Source organism: Canis lupus, chromosome 35, assembly GCF_003254725.2.
Source record: "Canis lupus dingo isolate Sandy chromosome 35, ASM325472v2, whole genome shotgun sequence".
NCBI classification, from domain to species: Eukaryota; Metazoa; Chordata; class Mammalia; order Carnivora; family Canidae; genus Canis; species Canis lupus.
Window position 1 is genome coordinate 25,199,551 of NC_064277.1, and position 19,404 is coordinate 25,218,954.

Below are 19,404 nucleotides of genomic sequence, written 5' to 3' on the forward strand. Positions count from 1 at the left end.
TAAAATATATTCTATCTTAATGTTTCAAATACTTTTACTCCAAGGGGATGCCAAAAAATTCAAATGCATTGGCTGTTCAGTTTCTGATTATTTCACTCCTGATCTAAGAACAGCAGTGAGATGGAGAGTACAGATACATCCAATCCTTTGAGATTTTTAACATATATTCTATGAGCTCAAATACACTATATACATACATTAATACATACATACATACATATCCTGAAATAAATTATACATGTAATACACATTTTACATATATTTTAATTTATATTGTATTTAATGGAATTAATGGAATAATCAGAAACTGAACAATGACCTATTTTTTGGCACCCTCTTGAAGTGAGAATGTTAGAAAAAATAAAATTCCATATTCAGAAAAAATAAAATTCCATATTCTTTTCAAATAAGTGGTATACAGATGATAATGACCGGAGCACCATTTGGAACTATACACGCAAAAAGGGAGCACTCTCACAGCATCCTCATAATTATTCTGTGGACTATATATGATTCTTCCAAAAGTAGAATATTAAAATTAGTAAAGTATTATGAATGTTGTTTTAATACATACCTAGATAAGAGTCCACCGAGTGCTTCTAAATTTTTAATTATATTGTTTTGTAAAATACATTATTTAGATTGGGAACCTCAAATCTGGTAAATTAACCTTAGTAAGGCAATGTCTTTTGTTGGCAGAGAAGAATGAAGCTATTAGCTCAGGAAGAAAAGTGAGTTAGATTAAAAAAAAAAATTATTCTGAAAAAAAAATTATTCTGGTCCAAGATAAAGGACTTTCAGTGGAAAGGGTAACATGCACTTAGCCTTTGACACAGCATCTGCCATTAAAGTAGTCCTGAGGTCCCCAGAGTTAGGCAGGTGCAACAGTGCTCACAGAGAACTCCCTAACATAAACCTGAGATGGAGATTTTGGTCTTTATTCAAGAACCAAAAGTCCTCGAAGAGGAATTGATTACAAGTTTTGAGTTAATGGGTCCAAGGCGTGATACTGACAGGAAGCAAGGACCACCTCAGATTTCTGGACTAACAGTAACAGTCAAAAGAAAGGGTCGGCCCGAAAGCATGAAAGAACCCCCATGATTAAGTAGTGCTAATGTGAGAATCAAAATTAAACAAACAGAACAAGTTAGCTGTCAACTGGAATGGATTCAGCATGTAAACAGCCATGAATCCATGATGATAATCAATTGGAACAAATCCTGTGATGAGCTGAATCAGACACTGTGTGTCTCATGATTCCTCTTTCCTCAGGTCTTGCACCTGTATTTCTGAGGTCAGCATCACATCCAGAGTAAGTTTCCCTCCTTGTACTCTTGGGAGTTTTGCTCTGCTTACCCAGGAAAGCTGCAGCTCCTGCGATGCTATAGATCAGGGCTCAAAAAAGAGCTCCCTGAGAAACTCACTGATGCTTTCTCATTCACTGAAATTTCATTTCAGGAGAGCAAATTTCATTTTAATGACACTCATTGGGAATGCAAACTGATTTGCAAGGAATTCTCAAATTATCCTGTGGCTCAGCTTCTGCCAAAGGCATCCCCAACAGTACCACTAACACTATGGTTATTAAATAAAAAATGTTTGCTTTCTTTTTGTCCAAAAGGTAGTGATTCTCAAAATACGATCTGGGAATCCATGGGGGTTTCTGAGATCCTTTTGAGGAGTCTGTGAGGCTAAATTTATTTGCATAATAATCCTGAAACTTAAACTTAATTAGTTTTTCTACTGTTTTTCACTTGACAATTATATAGCAACAGATTGAATGCAGAAACAAATACTGTGCAAGAATCCAACTGTCTTCTATTAACCTGATATTAAAGATATTTACAAAATGTAAAACATTGCCCCTCTTCTATATTTTGTTATTTTAGGGGATCCCTGGATGGCTCAGCAGTTTGGCACCTGCGTTCCGCCCAGGGCCTGGTCCTGTAGTCCCAGGATCAGGTCCCATGTCAGGCTCCCTGCATGGAGCCTGCTTCTCCCTCTGCCTGTTTCTCTGCCTCTCTCTCTCTCTCTGTATGTCACTCATGAATAAATAAAAAAAAATCTTTTTTTTTAAATCTTTTAAAAAATAAATAAATTGTTATTTTGAAAAATATAGCTATTTTTCATAAAATGTATATTCTAACATAAAATGAGACTTAGCCATGTGAAAATCAGTGACCAGAAATAGAGGACTTGAAAATATGAGTGATGAATATGAAGCAAGATCATTTCCCATCTTTGTGGAACTTCATTGAAAAGATGTAGAGGTGGAGGAGTGTGGAGGACCTTGTTTCCCCAGGACTCGTGTACAGAGTAAACCAGTAGAAAAATTCAACCACGGATGTACAGCCTGGATTAGCAATCTTCATCCTTAACTGATGAAAAGAGGTGATTAATTTTAGTTCTCATTTTCCTCTTTATCCATCTTTATCCCAACACCATTCAGGTTATTTTGTGCAAATGTAGTCCTAGAGTAAGGTAGCAAGTAGGTAACTAGCACTGATGTTACAAAACAAGTGAAAGGGAATGTGACTTGGTAAATTTCCTTTAAATCAATTTATGTGATTCATAGAGCATTCTACCCTAAAGGAAGTGGTGTTGGTGACTGGAAAATGGTGGTATAACCTAAAGGGAGAAAAACTGAAGCTCTGACAATAAGATTTTCACTGCAAGTTCAGGGTTATTTTTCATTTTCACCTTAAATTTGCAGTTTTCTCAGTAATTAACTCCATGGATGACTCTTAGAATTTGGATGTTAAATGAAATATGCACAATAAAATTAATTTGGAGTGTTTGATGTTTGCAACATAAAAAAAAAAAAAAAAAAAAAAGGCTAGATCCTATTGAAAACATACAAGGCCAAAATGTAACTCTGTGCAAAATTAGAGTGTGTACAAAAGCCTTCAGATGAAAATGTGCTTTTGCCTAACTCTAAGTCAGGGTAAAGGCAGTATTAGTTTTCTTTGGAAAGTGTGGATGGCTCTTAAAAAAAAAAAAAGCCTTTGGGTGTCTGACGAATACCTTTTCCGCTGGCGGGCTCACTTGGACCTGGTGTACTTCTTAAACTTGACTGCTTTGACATGGTGGAAAATAACTAACCCTCCCCTCCCCAACACCTCCACTCCCCTCCAACAAAAGCCAAAAGGGGAAAGAATAACAGTTACTACGTGCAGTCTTTACTCACAGCCTCACGCGAAGGAGATTAAACTCTAGTGATTTGTGGTAAATTCTGGATAGCATCCTGTAGCTATCCAATCAAAATAAGGGTATTTGAAAACCAGAATTGCATTGGTTCTAATGAAAGTCGAAGTTCAGCCAATAGGACAGCTTCATTTTGGCGCCCAGTAAGGACTATAATAAATACTGAAACTTGGTCTCCATCTGTTCCGATCCTAGTCACTGTTGTCTGTCATCATGTCAGGTCGCGGGAAGCAGGGCGGCAAGGCTCGCGCCAAGGCCAAGACGCGCTCGTCGCGCGCCGGGCTCCAGTTCCCGGTGGGCCGCGTCCACCGCCTGCTCCGCAAGGGCAACTACGCGGAGCGGGTCGGGGCGGGCGCGCCGGTGTACCTGGCGGCCGTGCTGGAGTACCTGACGGCCGAGATCCTGGAGCTGGCGGGCAACGCGGCCCGCGACAACAAGAAGACGCGCATCATCCCGCGCCACCTGCAGCTGGCCATCCGCAACGACGAGGAGCTCAACAAGCTGCTGGGCCGCGTGACCATCGCGCAGGGCGGCGTCCTGCCCAACATCCAGGCCGTGCTGCTTTAAGGCTAGGAGGAAAAGAATTAGACTTCTATAGTAAAAAACTCCCAAACCAAAATATTCCCTGGGAAACGGTGGGACCACAGTTGTAGCACCGAACCAATTGGTTCGACCGCACACAGCGCAGGGTTTTCCAAAATACCTTATATTAAGCTACATAACCATTACCAAGGTTTGTGTCTAAGTGTACAGCTGTTTTTAAAAAAACCTGGGTGGCTCTGAAAAGAGCCTTTGGGGCTTTGTCGGCTTTTTCAAGGGGCAAAAACTTCCTACTTCTTTTTCGGGGCCGCCTTCTTGGCCTTGGCAGGTTTGGGCTTCGCGGCCTTTGGCTTCGCAGCCTTTGGCTTGGCGGCCTTGGGCTTCACCGCCTTGGGCTTGGCAGGACTCTTGGCCGCCTTCTTAGGCTTGGCAGACGTTTTAACTTTCTTAGGGCTCTTTGCTACTTTTTTGACACCGGCGGCTGCAGGCTTCTTGGCCTTCTTGGGGGTCTTCTTCACGGCTTTCTTCGCCCCCGCCGCTTTCTTGGGTTTCTTAGGAGTGGCCCCGGAGGGCTTCTTGGCTCTGGCCGCGCCCGCCTTCCTGGCCTTGGGCTTGGCCTCCCCGGAGGCCGCCTTCTTGTTGAGCTTGAAGGAGCCCGAGGCGCCGGTGCCCTTGGTCTGCACCAGGGTCCCCTTGCTCACCAGGCTCTTGAGGCCCAGCTTGATGCGGCTGTTGTTCTTCTCCACGTCGTAGCCGGCGGCCGCCAGCGCCTTCTTGAGCGCGGCCAAGGAGAGGCCGTTGCGCTCCTTGGACGCGGCCACCGCCTTGGTGATGAGCTCGGACACCGGGGGCCCGGACGCCTTGCGCTTCGCAGCGCCACTGCCCGCTGCCTTCTTGGTGGCCTTCTTTTTGGCAGGTGACTTCTCCACCGGCGCCGGGACAGCCGTCTCAGCGGGAGCAGTTTCCGACATGGCCGAGAGCAGAAGCCGCTGCAGGAAGAGAACCGGAAAAACGAAAGAGCAGGTCTTGCAATGCTGCCTGACTCCGGCCAGGGGCTTATATAAGCCGGTGCTGCTCTGTGATTGGTGGAGCGTCCAATCCACTGCCCTCAGGCAGCCGCCCTTCGCGGTTGGACTCCCAAATTGTGTTTGTTAGCTCCCAAAATCTGATTAAATACTGAAAATTATTATACAGAATTTGACGTGTTGAAGCTCTCAAGGAAGAAAACAGTCTCTAGGTTCACATGCGGATTCGTGTTTTCATGAATCATGTACAACAGATGAAAGATTTTTCTTTTTAAATCTTTTCAGTTTTTCATAGGAATCCACTGGGTTTAAGGCATTATGGTAGTTAGTTCAAAGTTGCAGTAAGTTCTACTAAGTATCAAGTGGACATGTTAAAAAATGTCCCTAGGTCTGCACTTTGATTTTTGTAAGAGGAAAGACACAGGTTCTCGGTTTGGGAATAAACTGTAGTTAGTAACACAGAGGGAGGGCAGCAGCTTGCCTGTAGCCCCAAATTAACCACATAGATCCTCCTTCAAAAGCCAGTTCTGCCTCCTGGGAGTTTTCACACGCCCAATGTCTTTAGAGAATGTCTTTGGCTGTTTGGGAAAGTTTAGTAGCCAGAATGATATCTACCTTGCAGCAGGAGGAGGAGGAATAGCTTTGGCTTGAGGATCCAATGACCTGAATTTGAATTAAAACTTAAATTTGATATGTTTTTTATTGAGATGCTTTCTACCTTTAGTATTAGGCAAATCCATTATAATAAATGGGAAAGATGCTTAGCACAGATAAAGTGCTGGAGGAAAACCTCAAACCTGCTGGAAGTATTCAAGGGCTTCAGGAGTCCTCAAAAACACAGACTGTAGGTGACATGGGACTCTGTCAGACTTCCAAGGTACTCTTCCCAATACTTCCCAATTCAAAGTCCTTATCTCCATCAATATGTAATAAAGTGCGCTGTCAGAAACACCTTTCTGTAATGTGAGCATTATTGTGTGTATGAGCTAGGAGAGACCTTATTTCAGAGAAATAGGTGGCTACTGACTATGAGAAGACTGGATTGGCAATTGAAGGAATACAAGTTATAGACACTCAGAAGTAGCCAAGAATACAACATCCGGGAAGCCTGGGTGGCTCAGGCTCATGACGTGATCCTGGGATTGAGTCCTACATCAGGCTCCCCAGAGGGAGCCTGCTTCTCCCTCTGCCTAATTTTGCCTCTCTCTAGGTGTCTCTCATGAATAAATAAAATCTTAAAAAAAAAAAAAAAAAAGAATACAACACCCAAGATAACTGAAGAAATAACCATGAGGTTGGAATGGAGGGTGGGTAACTTTGCTACTTATTTGGGAAGAGGCTGGTGTAGGGAATGGACAGGATTTTCTTACTGGCTGATTAGGAAGGTCTAATGATGACTAAAATCTCTACTGCAGTCAACACTCACTTAGTTCTTCCCTGTGAAAAACTGTAAGGAAGTTTAAAGTCATCAACGTATTTCCCTCCAAGGAACTCCTGGAGTTGAAACTATAGTTAATGAAGGCCAAATCTGGACAGTGTCCTGTTGTGCATGGCTTTCAAACTAAATGTGGTTTTTATATTTTTAAAATTGTGTTAGAAAAAAAATGACAGACCATTTTTGGCCTGCAAAGCCCAAATATTTGCAATTTGGCCATTTTTCTATGTTTTTGACTTCTCTACATAGATTATGGCATATTGCTAACAAGCCTGCCTCTTTCAGAACAATGCAAACGAAGAATCAAAGAAAAGATCTTAACAAGACAAATGTTTTAACCAAGCATGTACCACTATTTCAACCACAAACCTTTCAGATCACAGTGGACATGGTGGTGGTGGGGACCTCCATGCTTAAGTGACTGGATAGAGGTGTAGTAAAGGCTAACACTCAGTGAGCATTCACTACATGCCAGAAACTAATCTAAGAATGCTCAACGGTTTTAATTCATTTGCCATATTTCACAGTGATACAAGCTGATACCCAGGGAAAGGATGAGTAACTAGCCAAAGGCTAGTAATTCCCAGCTCTGAGGTTTGAACCTAGAACACCTGCCTCAGCTCTATTATGATGGGAAAATCCTAAAAGGAATGGGGAGAAAACAATTTTTGAAGCTTTTAAGAGGCAGCATCAAATAGTCCCTACAACTAAAGAATCACTAACGGATCTGTAATATGGGGGATGCCTGGGTGGCTCGAGGGGTTGAGTACCTGCCTTCAGCCCAGGGCGTTGATTCTGGAATCCGGGGATCGATTTCACCTCAGGCTCCCTGCATGGAGCCTGCTCCTCTGCCTCTCCGTGTCTCTCATGAAAGAATTAATAAAATCAAAAAAAAAAGAAAAAAAAAAGAAAAGAAAAGAAAAGAAAGAAAAAGAAAACCCACCTTTTAAAAGGAGAGGTTCTGGCCCCTTGGGTCAGTTCCTCAATCCCCAGGCATTCCAAAACGCTTTAGGTGCCAGCAGATGAGATATGAACCTTTCTGAAAGGACAAACATGAATATAGGGGAAATTTAAGGCCCAGATGGCTGAACTGATCTGATTAAAAAAAAAAAAAAAAAAAAAACCTCCAGAGAAAAATTCCTACCTCCTGGATTTAGGTAGGATTTGAAGTCAAAAGAAGCAAAATGAGTCAATGATACTCGTGTGAAAAGCACAAGACTTTAAAATCTTAAAATAACTGGACGAAAGTAATACAGCCAAATTGTTAGGAAACTCCGGATTTTAAGTGTGGAAACCTGTAACAGCTTTAAAAAATGATTTAATTCCGTTTGAACCTCTACTTGAAAAAAAATTTTTTTTTCGAGAACCCAATTTCAGACTGAGTAGTACATCTTTAGACAGGCAAATTTTAAACATTTTTAGGGCTACTGTGAGCTTATTTTATAGACAGCCTACAGGGTTAACATCTAGGTGATTGTTAGTCCATTTTCCACAATAGTCACATATGCAAAAGCCCAAGAGCATCCTCTGAACACTGAAATACTGGAAAATCAAACACGTATGGCAATCAATTATCGTTTTAGGCCTTCACATCACAGGAAAGGCCAGGAAGATGAAATTTTCTTTAGTAGGAGCATTGGGATCATTTGGCAAAAGTCAACTGTACTTGCCATTTACGTAACGATCCACAGAAACCGAACAAGTTTTCTTAAATTTCGACGTAAAACTTCCACTTCCTTTGCCCAGACTTAATTTATATACTATTGGGTCACTTTACAAATTCTTATCCACCAACTGCTTCCCGCAGCGCCCAATTCGAGGGTCTGCCTGTGCAAAATAGGCTTAGATGATGGATCTCCAGTGCTCCTGTATGCAGTGCTGGCAGGGCACGGAGTCCACAATACCTTTCGAAAACTTCCCGAGTTTTCTCACGGGGCCATGACGTAATCTTCTGTTCAACAGCACTTTTGGGGGACCATGTAGGGGCTCTGAAAAGAGCCTTTGGGGGGTGGCGTTATTTGGAGAACACTAAGAAACTTAAGCTCTTTCCCCGCGGATGCGGCGCGCCAGCTGGATGTCCTTGGGCATGATGGTGACGCGCTTGGCGTGGATGGCGCAGAGGTTGGTGTCCTCGAAGAGCCCCACCAGGTAGGCCTCGCACGCCTCCTGCAGCGCCATGACGGCCGAGCTCTGGAAGCGCAGGTCGGTCTTGAAGTCCTGCGCGATCTCGCGCACCAGGCGCTGGAACGGCAGCTTGCGGATCAGCAGCTCCGTGGACTTCTGGTAGCGCCGGATCTCGCGCAGGGCCACCGTGCCGGGCCGGTAGCGGTGCGGCTTCTTGACGCCGCCGGTGGCCGGCGCGCTCTTGCGGGCCGCCTTGGTGGCCAGCTGCTTGCGCGGGGCCTTGCCGCCCGTCGACTTGCGCGCCGTCTGCTTCGTGCGAGCCATGACCAAGTGGAGATCACTACTGAACACTGCGGGACCGAGAACCCTGCGTCCCAGTATATATAGCAACCCTCGTGACCTGATTGGACGGCAGCCTCCGGCCCCACCCCACGCACAGAATTGGTTCTTGGTTCAATCTCCTAAGGACAGGAAGCATTTTCCCGCCCTCCCGCATAAGGTCTCTAGGATAATGGACAAAGGAAATGCTTTTATTTAAAGTGTCTAGGATTCATCAAAATTCTTTCAACTGTAGTCTTGAGAATCCGAAAGTGCCTTCTTTCCACTATTTTAAATAAAAGGCGTTAGGATTGCATTCTTGATACAGAAAACTAAAGGAGACTAAGTGGAGGCATTGCTGGGCTTTGAAATTTTAGTCACTATGTTGTCAGAATGGTCAGACGAACCTAAGAATCACTCAGCTTTTAATTTCTGTACTTTTAAGGTTTTATTTTATTCATGAGATAGAGGTAGAGACATAGGTAAAGGGAGAAGCAGGCTCCCCACGGAGAGCCCAAAGCCGAACTGGATTCCAGGACCTCGGATCACGCCGAGCCTAAGGCAGCTCAACCATGGAGACCCCCAGGCGTCCCTCAGCTTTTTAAAACCTGGGCGAGCAAACTGTAGCTTAGTCAAAACATAGTAAATAGGCTTGGCAATTAGCGCAATGGTCTCTAGCAGTATAGACTCCTAGTAGACCAGAGGTTTTCGTAGTTTCTGGAACTGCTGGGAGATGGGAGGTGCAGAGATGCTATTGTTAGGTCCGATCAGCATTCACGTGGACCTAATTTGCGAGTATTACGGTTTATCTGGTTTGAGTGTAGGCACTCTGGAAAGAAACTTTTAGGTCTACAGCTCTTTAGCAGACTTCGTGGGTGGCCCTGAGAAGGACCTTTTGTTTGGTTATCGGCCTGGGTGAGGCTCAGCCGCCGAAGCCGTAGAGGGTGCGGCCCTGGCGCTTGAGCGCGTAGACCACGTCCATGGCCGTGACCGTCTTGCGCTTGGCGTGCTCCGTGTAGGTGACGGCGTCCCGGATCACGTTCTCCAGGAACACCTTGAGCACCCCGCGGGTCTCCTCGTAGATGAGGCCCGAGATGCGCTTGACGCCGCCGCGCCGGGCCAGCCGCCGGATGGCGGGCTTGGTGATGCCCTGGATGTTGTCGCGCAGCACCTTGCGGTGGCGCTTGGCGCCGCCCTTGCCCAGCCCCTTCCCGCCCTTGCCGCGACCAGACATAGCAGCAAACGAGAATGCAAGACCTTCCAACCCTTCGCAGTAACAGCTTATATAGCAGTGTGACGGACCTGTTTGGGAACACGGAAGGCCAGCTCCATCCGCTCAGGGAGGTTCCGAGCCAGAGGCCTGCCCATGTTTTCAGGACCAATGCGAAAGGCTGTGCTTAAACTCATCCTTTTAAACTGGATGCCTGATGGAAAGTTCTGCAGTTCTTTGCGCCTACCCGCTGCTGTAGGGTTGTAGGATGTCTGCGCCAAGCTTTGCTGTGTGGGTTTTTTTGTTTGTTTGTTTGTTTTCGCTTAGCATTGTCGTGACATGTAGCTGCTGGAATGGGGTGGCCCCTCTCCAGAACTGCGGCTGCAGTCACTGGGGCGTTTAGGGATGGATGCAGCGTGCTTTTTGCAGGACCCCAGTGAGCCCGGGACTCGCTGCACTTCCTGCCTCTGAGTGGGGGCGAACCTTACCTGTCTTCAGGTAGCTTCTCTATTTTTCACTCATTCTGCCTTCTTTCCCTTTCCCCTATCCCCCTGCCACATATTTTGGGAAGCTCTGACCAATCTCATCAGGGTTAGAAACCCCAGGTTTCTAAAGCTGTTTGAGAAGGAAGGTCACCTTTTACCCCACCCCTATAGGTTTCCTTGGATAGCCGAGCAGAGGCCCATCAGGCCTTTCAGAGCTCCTTCCTCCCCGCACCCTCAGTCCTTTGTTCAACTGGGGGATCGCACCCAGAAACTCTGCCTTTAATTTACAAATAAAACACAGAATGAAGAAACTAGGAACGACTTGACTCCAGGAAAAAAAGAAAACAGACAACTTGGGAAGACCAGAGTGTTGGTTGGTTTCCATGACTCTAGCTGTTTGGAATGACCTCCCTCTGGTGCTGGCTTGTCTTCCAACTACTGCTAGGTTTATACGGTCTATTTCAAAGGTGTGTGATTATTTAGTCCTTGAACAAATACCTAATTTTATTATAGGCATCGGCTACCAAGTATATTGTAAACTCCGTAATTACCGTAAATTGAAAAATTAGGTGTCCATGTTCTATGAGTTAATCCATTTTTCACTGAGCTCATCCTGCTCATCATTTTTTCTTTTTTCTATTGCTGTTTGAAAATGGAATCTAAACGCTAAACTTGAAGACAAAATCTCTATCTGCTGGTAGGACAATTGCAATCTTTCCCTTGCAACTTCATCCGGTGAAGATAGCATGCTCTGAAAGATCTGTAATTTGATTTCATTGCATTTGCCAGTGCTCTGCCCTGAAAATATTTACATTCACATCTGTTTCTCAAAGGGGTACTTCTCTGTTAAATAGATACTTTCTTCATTCTCTTCTCCCAGTTGCATGGAGGGAACAAGCACTGCCTGTAGATTTTTTTTTTTTTTTAGCTTAAAAAGGGTTTAGATTTTTCCTTTCATTTACATTAAATTAATTAATAAAACTATTAAAATTCTTTTTGTTGTTATTGGTCTTTCTCAGCATACAATTAGGCTGATTGACTTGAGCTGTCCAATAATTTCTTGGTGAATAATTGGGATAAATACAGAGAGGTTTTTTTCCCTCTCACATTATGAGATATTTTCCAAGAAAAACGTTGACTGTTTTAAAGTTCGTGAAATTCCCTTCCCCTTTAATCAGGTGAATAAGTGAGGTGTACTTGCCTTTCCAGTGTTCTGGTTCTGAAAGTTGCTTACTGATCCACACCTCTGTGGCTGACAAAATTTAATGGTCTTAATTACAAATGTAGGCCTCTATCCTTTTCAATATCGTTATATTTTCAATTTAATTTGCCACATATTCATTTCGTGGAACCCTGATTTTGTGTTGTTTGTTTTGGTTAAGGCTTTGGAGTTGGCCAGTAGGTTGTTTAACATATTTTTTTACTTTTTTATTGTTCTTCATTCAAAATTAGTTTACCTTCTAATAATTAGTATCCCTTCTGATTCCCATCTCTCCTGTCCCCAAAATGCATTCACATTCACATACAAACACAGTCACCTATACAGTAATCCAAAACACCACTAGCTTTTTGGATTTTTTTCCACTCTGTGAACTTATACTCTCAAATCTTTTCTTCCACTCTATACTATCTTACCCTTCCACATATATTAGCCTTTTACCAACTCAGAATCTTAAATACAAGATGTGGTAGTATAGAGTTTCCCTCTTTCCTTGCCCCAACTATGAGGAACTATCATCCCTGCTCTCATCCATACAGCTCCCTTCAGCTTCTCATGTCTCCATGTGCCATTAAGACCAACTGAAGAAGTCTACAAGATGCAGGATCCAATGTCCTCCCTTGCCTCTTCCTCTTCCCCCACCCTCTTTTCTAGGGTCACCAAGCCATAGTCTTGTCTGCTCATGGCTTGAAAAGTAATTTTCGAAACTCTTTTATCACAGGAAACCTGTGCTTTCTTCTGAAACTCCCAACTCGAATGTATTCTCCAGTATACAAGAGATTTCATGCCTGGCATTTCTTGTTTTACCTAATACCCTACCTTGTTTCTGTAATTTCTTACTCTCATGTAATCAGTGATGATCTTTACATTGTTTTCTAAACTTGCCTTCATTTAGCTGGTTTTCATGCATGTAAATGCACCAAACAATTTTGCCAGAAACTTTCATTCATCTCACCTTATAATATCTCCAGGGTTGTTATTGAGAACATAAGAATCGAGGTGAGGTGAGGGGTGAGGGCTTCTTATGTAGGGATCCCCTAGCCCTCCTGGCTTTAAAACAAGGGGTAGAGGCTAAGACACAGTTCCTAAGCTTCTACTTTTTGAAAGTGAACTGGTTGCTATAGACTGAATGTTTGTGTTCATGCAAAATTCGTATGTTGAACCTGACCTCTAATGTGATGGTAATGGGAAGTGGGAATACTGAGAGGTGCTTAGGTCATAAGTGTGGGGGCCCTCCTGAATGGGTCATAAGTGTGGGGCTCTCCTGAAAGAGACCCCAGTGATCCATTGTGTGAGAACACAGTGAGATGGCCATCTATGAACCAGGAAGTGACTTCTCACCAGACACTAAATTTGACAAAGCCTTGATCATGGACTTGAAGCCTCCAGAACGATGAGAATATATGTTGTTTATAAGCCACCCAGTCTGTGGCATTCTGTTATAGCAACCCAAACAGACCAAGACACTAGTGTTCTGTAAATCATGCTTAAAAAGTACTCAGATTTGGTGCCTTTGGTTTTGGTGGTTATTCGAGCTATTTGTAAGTAAAGCTGGAAAATCTGTTGGAGATCCTGGCACAAGTGTCCAAGTATGAACTGAATGATAATAGCAAGGTTGAACCTTTGGTTCAGCTCTTGTTTTTGCCATTTACTTGTCTCTTGATTGATCTTAGAAGAAAGTATTTCTTAGAATTCATCCACTACATTTTACTTATTCATGCCCTTAATTTGTCTCTACCTTTTTCTTTCACAAATAGCACCTTGATGAATATTCTTGATATGTCCTCTTATGGGTTTGTAGGAGAATTTCCTTGGGACATAGAACTGGGCACACTCAATTTTACTAAGTAAATTAAACAGTTCTTCAAAATGTCTTGTGTAAAACCAGAGTAAACAAACCGCCACATGAAAATATGTTTCTCCACTTCCAGAGCAACACATGATTATATCCAGCTTTCTGATTTTTACCAATCTGAGAGGTGTTACCCAGTATTTCATTATTTTAATTTGCATTTATCTGATTACCAAGTGAAGTTTAAAAATTCTTCATATAATTGCCAGCCATTCAATTATCTCCACTGAAAACCAGATTTTTCTTTCTTTCAGGATAGGCAATAAATTAATACACTAAAGGCATATTTTCTTACACAGAACTATCATTCCTATAAATGCTGTTTTCAGGAGAAAAATTTTAAACGCACGTTCTACCAGTTTCCATCTATGGAAGTACACCATTTCTAATCTTGTCCAGATAAGAAACCTTATTATTGGCAAAGAGATATTTAAAAATTCATTTTTTATATTTAAGACCTCTTTCACAATGAGAACCATGTCTGTGGGAATCTTTTGACAGCATGTCCCACTGCAGAGTGTACTCACCCCCTAAGCTCCATTTCTGATGAATTCTTGGGAACTTTTCTTGCTCTTCTATTTGATATCCTCTCAGGGCTTCTATCCTTTGGAGCAACTGGGGAGTGAGCAGTTGTAGAAGCATCTGTTCTCATCTAATTTTTTCAATATCTTCCCTGCCTCCTAAACAAAAATCATTCCTGTGCTCCAAGTACTGTCCAGAATTGAAAGACAGGTATAGAAAACTTTACCTGGTGAGGCAGAAACTAAGAGAAATCTTCCAGGAAATAAGACTGGCCATTAGCAGAAATGACATGACTTGCTAATGTGTGACTGATCAAATTGGATCATTTCCCAAATCTCAACTGGTGACTAGTATAACTGACCATTAGAAATGGTACCTCAAGGGGAAGTGGGGGCGGTCGGGTAACTGAGTGGAGTCTTTAGCTAGAGGTGCATACCAGGTGCACCCCTTCAAAGCAGCCCTACCTGAGCAACCAAAGATATCAGCCTCTCTAAATCAGCACCACAAAGCTGGTCTCCAGCCTGTCTGGATAGCAACAGAAGAAAACCTTGCCGCTAATGGGACAAGGCCAAAGGAAGTTCCTGTGAGTTCAGACGCCCTAATGGTGAGGGAAAGAGCTGTGGGATGTGGTCATCCCATCTAGACTAATGGAGTCCATTGGGTGACTCTTTACTATTCCTCTTTTTTTTCCTTCTATTGCTGTTATTCATTGTTGTATAATGAATTACTGCCCCCTCCCCCCAAAAAGCAACTTAGCAGCTTAAAACAACAAATTTGTTATTTCACACAGCTTCGGAAGTTTGGAAAACAGAGAATGGCTTAGGTGGGTGATCTGGTTCACGGTCTATCAAGAGTCAAGGTGACTGCAGGGACCATGGTCACCTGAGGATTGGCTGGGGCTGGACATGGTTCACTCCCATAGGTACTGGTAGTTCTTCACAGACTGTTGGAAAAGGACTGTTGGTTTGGGATCATGTGGGTCTCTCCACAGGGGTGCCTGAGTATCCTCCCAACAAGTCAGCCAGAAGCCACCAGAGCAAGTGGCCTGAGAGAGAGAGGGAGAGAAAACAAGGAGGAAACACCACCCTCTGTGACCTAGCCTCCAAAACAGCTCTCTATCACTTTGACTTTATGCCATTTGCTTTGTCCTGTTCCTTAGAAGCCCGTACCTAAGTCCAGCCCCAACTCCAGAGGAGAAGAATTGGCTCCATTTTTTGAAAGTAAGAATATCAAAGAATTTTTGAACATGTCCTAAAACCACCTTTTCTCTGTCCAAACTTAGCCTTCAAATAGGATATATCTTCACTGATGTACAGACTCCCAATTCCAGTAGATGCCCTTTCTGAGGAGCCGGGAAACATAACAACCTAGCTTCTGCCCTGGTCTTTTCACTTAAAGGAAAACAGGTTTTTCTGCCCCTAGCTCCCCCTCAACACCCACCCCCACAGTAATTCCCCTTTATTTTCCTGCAGCCATTGGATGCTTATCCAGATCTTCCATCTTAGGGTTTATTGAAAGAATCCTAAACAAATTGACCAACTTTGTCCCCTATTATTGGATACTTTGGGAGAAGATAAGCTTTTCTAGAGCTAGTGAGGGAGCGGTGATAGGCCCTGTTTAAACCCCGCTGTTGTCAATTTCACATACAAAAGGTAAGTAAAGATATTTTGGAAACTGTAAAGCTTTATATAATTGTTGTTGTATTTTATCTGCTCACCATGGGCATGATAAATAGTGGTGATGATGTACATCTAGGATGAAAGGTATAATGCACATAGTGGTAAGCACTCAGTGACTACCTATGGCTGACAGGGAACTGTCTTGTGTCTAAAAGACAGTTAATCAGCAACACATTCACTCAACTAGAATTTAATGAGCACCTGCTGTTAAGTCAAACTTTACTGTTTTAGGGATACAAGAGTAAACACAACGAGAAAAATCTTGGCCTTAGGACATGTATATTATATGGGGAGAGAAAGTGGGGCAAAAATTTATTATTTTTTTAAAGATTTTATTTATTCATGAGAGACAGAGAGGCAGAGGCACAGGCAGAGGGAAAAGCAGGCTCTTTGCAGGAGCACGATGTGGGACTCCTTCCAGACCCCGGGACCACACCCTGAGCCAAAGGCAGACACAACCACTGAGCCACCCAGGTGTCCCAGTGGGGCAAAATTTATGACTTTTAGACTTAGGTTCACACGTGATTTGAAGGGAACACTTCTGAGTATTTCATAGAAATATGTTGTCCTCTAAGGGACAATGTTTACAGGAAAGCTCGAGTAGAGAAGGGTTATTACCACCCAAATGGTCTCTGTGGTTGTACTCCAGGGAAGTCACTATTGTCAGGTTGTTGGGAGTCCAGTCTTGAGCAACCAGGTATTGAAATCATGCTGCCTGCAGTTTGCTCCTCATGCATACTCTATATTACCAGGCTCCTGGAAGCTGGCAAATAAGACCCAGAGTGAGGGCCAATTCACCGATTTTACAGTATTGTAGTTTAGAATGGGTGTGAAGGAAAATGAACATTTCAGAGCCTTATCCTATAGTTACCAGATGTTAATGCTAAACAATGAGAAAGTCAATTCTCATAAGAAATGGTCTTAACACTAGCTCATTTTATTGGTAAAGAGAGCTATGACTGCAGGCAAATTTTTGGAGTTGTATAAAAGAAATTGAGTGTCAATAAGAAAATGTGAGGCCTGCACACCTGCTAGATCCTAGACAGGATACCAGCACTGCCGGAGTTCAGCTTAGAGGCACTCCACACCTCTTGGGAACCTGGACAACTCAAAGCATTTTCTCTATGGAACAAGTAGAACTAGAATAGAACCTGCAACGTGCCCTTCTGCCATGCTGTGGTTATATGCCAGAAGGGAAGGACAACTCTGCTCCCAGCCTGACTGTATCAGATGTGGGGGCGGAAGGTACCAGTGTTTATGCTGAATCTCCTCTTATTTGGTGAGAAGGTGGTTAAGTCCCTTTGCTGCGAAACACTTTACGTTTGGACTACCCAAGGGATCAAGGCCGGGGGAGGGGGGGGGGGAGAGTCTGCAGACTATAGCCGTTAAAAACTAGCTATTCGGCAACTGCTTCCATAGTAGTTAACGTATATAGACAAGGCGTGGCCTTCCCAAATGACAAGTTCTACATACAGGAAACAGGATGCGGTGGTTGCTGAAGACCAGGTTACAGCGCTCCGGTGGCGCTCGCAGGACCTTTCACTAGGTTCGCACTTCAAGGAACACCCAGCCCAGGAGTACAACAGCCGCTCTCGGTGAAAATGAAAGTGGCTCTGAAAAGAGCCTTTGGGAGGGACAAGCTTTGGAAAGACCGTTTACGCCCTCTCCCCGCGGATGCGGCGCGCCAGCTGGATGTCCTTGGGCATGATGGTGACGCGCTTGGCGTGGATGGCGCAGAGGTTGGTGTCCTCGAAGAGCCCCACCAGGTAGGCCTCGCACGCCTCCTGCAGCGCCATGACGGCCGAGCTCTGGAAGCGCAGGTCGGTCTTGAAGTCCTGCGCGATCTCGCGCACCAGGCGCTGGAACGGCAGCTTGCGGATCAGCAGCTCCGTGGACTTCTGGTAGCGCCGGATCTCGCGCAGGGCCACCGTGCCGGGCCGGTAGCGGTGCGGCTTCTTGACGCCGCCGGTGGCCGGCGCGCTCTTGCGGGCCGCCTTGGTGGCCAGCTGCTTGCGCGGGGCCTTGCCGCCCGTCGACTTGCGCGCCGTCTGCTTCGTGCGAGCCATGGGCTGGTGCTTGTACTGCGAAACCCGGCAACTGGAGAGTTGCTGCCGGGACCAGACTTTATACGGACAATCCCCTCCTGATTGGTCACAACTGTCGAGGAAGTAACCTGATTGGTTCTTAATCCAATCCTCATTGGAGTCCTATGGTCTCCCAAACGGCTTTGTTTTCCATACTAATGATTTTAGTCATATTCCCTATTTTTATAGGAAAAAAACTACTTTCCTCCACCCTGTCTACTGTTCTCAACCAAAACGTTAAGATTTCGCCAGTGAAAGGGAATCGGACCTGGAATTTTGGAAGTCAGCGCCAAAATTGTCCTTAAAAAAAATGCATTTTAATTTCAGCCTTTCCCCCTTTGGGTATAATATGGGATAAAATTGGGGTCCCTGGGTGGCGCAGCGGTTTAGAGCCTGCCTTTGGCCCAGGGCGCGATCCTGAGACCCGGAATCGAATCCCACATCGGGCTCCCGGTGCATGGAGCCTGCTTCTCCCTCTGCCTGTGTCTCTGCCTCTCTCTCTCTGTGACTATCATAAATAATAAATAAAAAGTTCAGTTTCATGAGAGCATTATTAAGACCAACTTTTATTTATTTTAAAGATTTTAGGTATTTATTTATGAGACAGAGTAGCAGAGACATAGGCAGAGGGAGAAACATTCTCCTCGCAAGGAGCCTGATGCAGGCCTCCATTCTGAATTCGGGGATCACGCCCTGAGCTGAAGGCAGATGCTCAACCTCTGAGCCACCCAGGGGTCCCAAGACCTACTTTTAGTGGTGGTATGGAGACCTAGAACAAAAGCGTTTTATTACTTTTTGTTGTTGTTTTTGAACAAGTTTTAAGACTGGTGTGGAAGCCGCCTGGAGCACCAAATCTTTCCTTTGCCCTGCCTACTGTGGTGAGAGGTTGATAGGTGTTAGAAATTATTAACTTACTTTGATGCTATCAAATAGATTACAGTAAACGTGGTTTCATGGCTCTATAGTTGAACAAACGGAGTTGGAAGGACTTTTACCAGAAATGGCCAAGTCAAAAGGGAGACTAGGTATTGTCCCTAACACTTAGGTTATCGGTGGTTAAAGTTTCAAAAGTGTTCAGGTTCTTCCTCAGAAGTAGTGGGTGGCTCTGAAAAGAGCCTTTGGTTTGAATTGTTGCCCTCGAAACCTTACTTGCCCTTGGCCTTGTGGTGGCTCTCGGTCTTCTTGGGCAGCAGCACGGCCTGGATGTTGGGCAGGACGCCGCCCTGCGCGATGGTCACGCGGCCCAGCAGCTTGTTGAGCTCCTCGTCGTTGCGGATGGCCAGCTGCAGGTGGCGCGGGATGATGCGCGTCTTCTTGTTGTCGCGGGCCGCGTTGCCCGCCAGCTCCAGGATCTCGGCCGTCAGGTACTCCAGCACGGCCGCCAGGTACACCGGCGCGCCCGCCCCGACCCGCTCCGAGTAGTTGCCCTTGCGGAGCAGGCGGTGGACGCGGCCCACCGGGAACTGGAGCCCGGCGCGCGACGAGCGCGTCTTGGCCTTGGCGCGAGCCTTGCCGCCCTGCTTCCCGCGTCCCGACATAGTGAGTTACTAATAGCGTTTGTTAAGGGTGGCTAGAGCCCCACGTCCAGAAATGCACTTTTTATAGCTTCTCCTGGGCGCGAAAAGGTTGTTATAAGATTGGCTAACATTTCATTTCAATTTAGACCAATGGAAACGCAACTCCGTAGAGTGACTATCTTGATTGGGT

General features: G+C 44.7%; 5 protein-coding genes across 5 annotated transcripts in view; 1 reads left to right on the plus strand and 4 right to left on the minus strand.

Annotated features, from left to right (window-relative positions):
• Positions 1–9,900, minus strand: part of LOC112674402 (uncharacterized) — a 36,422-nt gene extending 26,522 nt beyond the window's left edge. The window contains 2 exon segments of the mRNA XM_025470887.3: positions 8,320–8,668; positions 9,558–9,900. Of these exon segments, the coding sequence (XP_025326672.1) occupies positions 8,320–8,668; positions 9,558–9,880 (672 nt within the window). The 5' untranslated portion in view covers positions 9,881–9,900.
• LOC112674396 (histone H2A type 1-E-like) lies at positions 3,385–3,790 on the plus strand. Its single transcript, XM_025470879.3, has one exon. It carries the CDS (start codon positions 3,418–3,420, stop codon positions 3,769–3,771), a length of 354 nt encoding a protein of 117 aa, XP_025326664.1. The 5' UTR covers positions 3,385–3,417; the 3' UTR covers positions 3,772–3,790.
• Positions 3,960–4,779, minus strand: H1-5 (H1.5 linker histone, cluster member). The gene has a single exon (XM_025470845.3). It carries the CDS (start codon positions 4,713–4,715, stop codon positions 4,035–4,037), a length of 681 nt encoding a protein of 226 aa, XP_025326630.1. The 5' UTR covers positions 4,716–4,779; the 3' UTR covers positions 3,960–4,034.
• A 7,342-nt stretch (positions 9,901–17,242) lies between the features above and the next one.
• On the minus strand, positions 17,243–17,734 carry LOC112674382 (histone H3.1). Its single transcript, XM_049105918.1, has one exon. The coding sequence runs from the start codon at positions 17,677–17,679 to the stop codon at positions 17,269–17,271; it is 411 nt and encodes a 136-aa protein (XP_048961875.1). The 5' UTR covers positions 17,680–17,734; the 3' UTR covers positions 17,243–17,268.
• A 738-nt stretch (positions 17,735–18,472) lies between these two features.
• Positions 18,473–19,273, minus strand: LOC112674386 (histone H2A type 1-B). Its single transcript, XM_025470860.3, has one exon. The coding sequence runs from the start codon at positions 19,233–19,235 to the stop codon at positions 18,843–18,845; it is 393 nt and encodes a 130-aa protein (XP_025326645.1). The 5' UTR covers positions 19,236–19,273; the 3' UTR covers positions 18,473–18,842.
• Between the last annotated feature and the right edge of the window lie 131 nt (positions 19,274–19,404).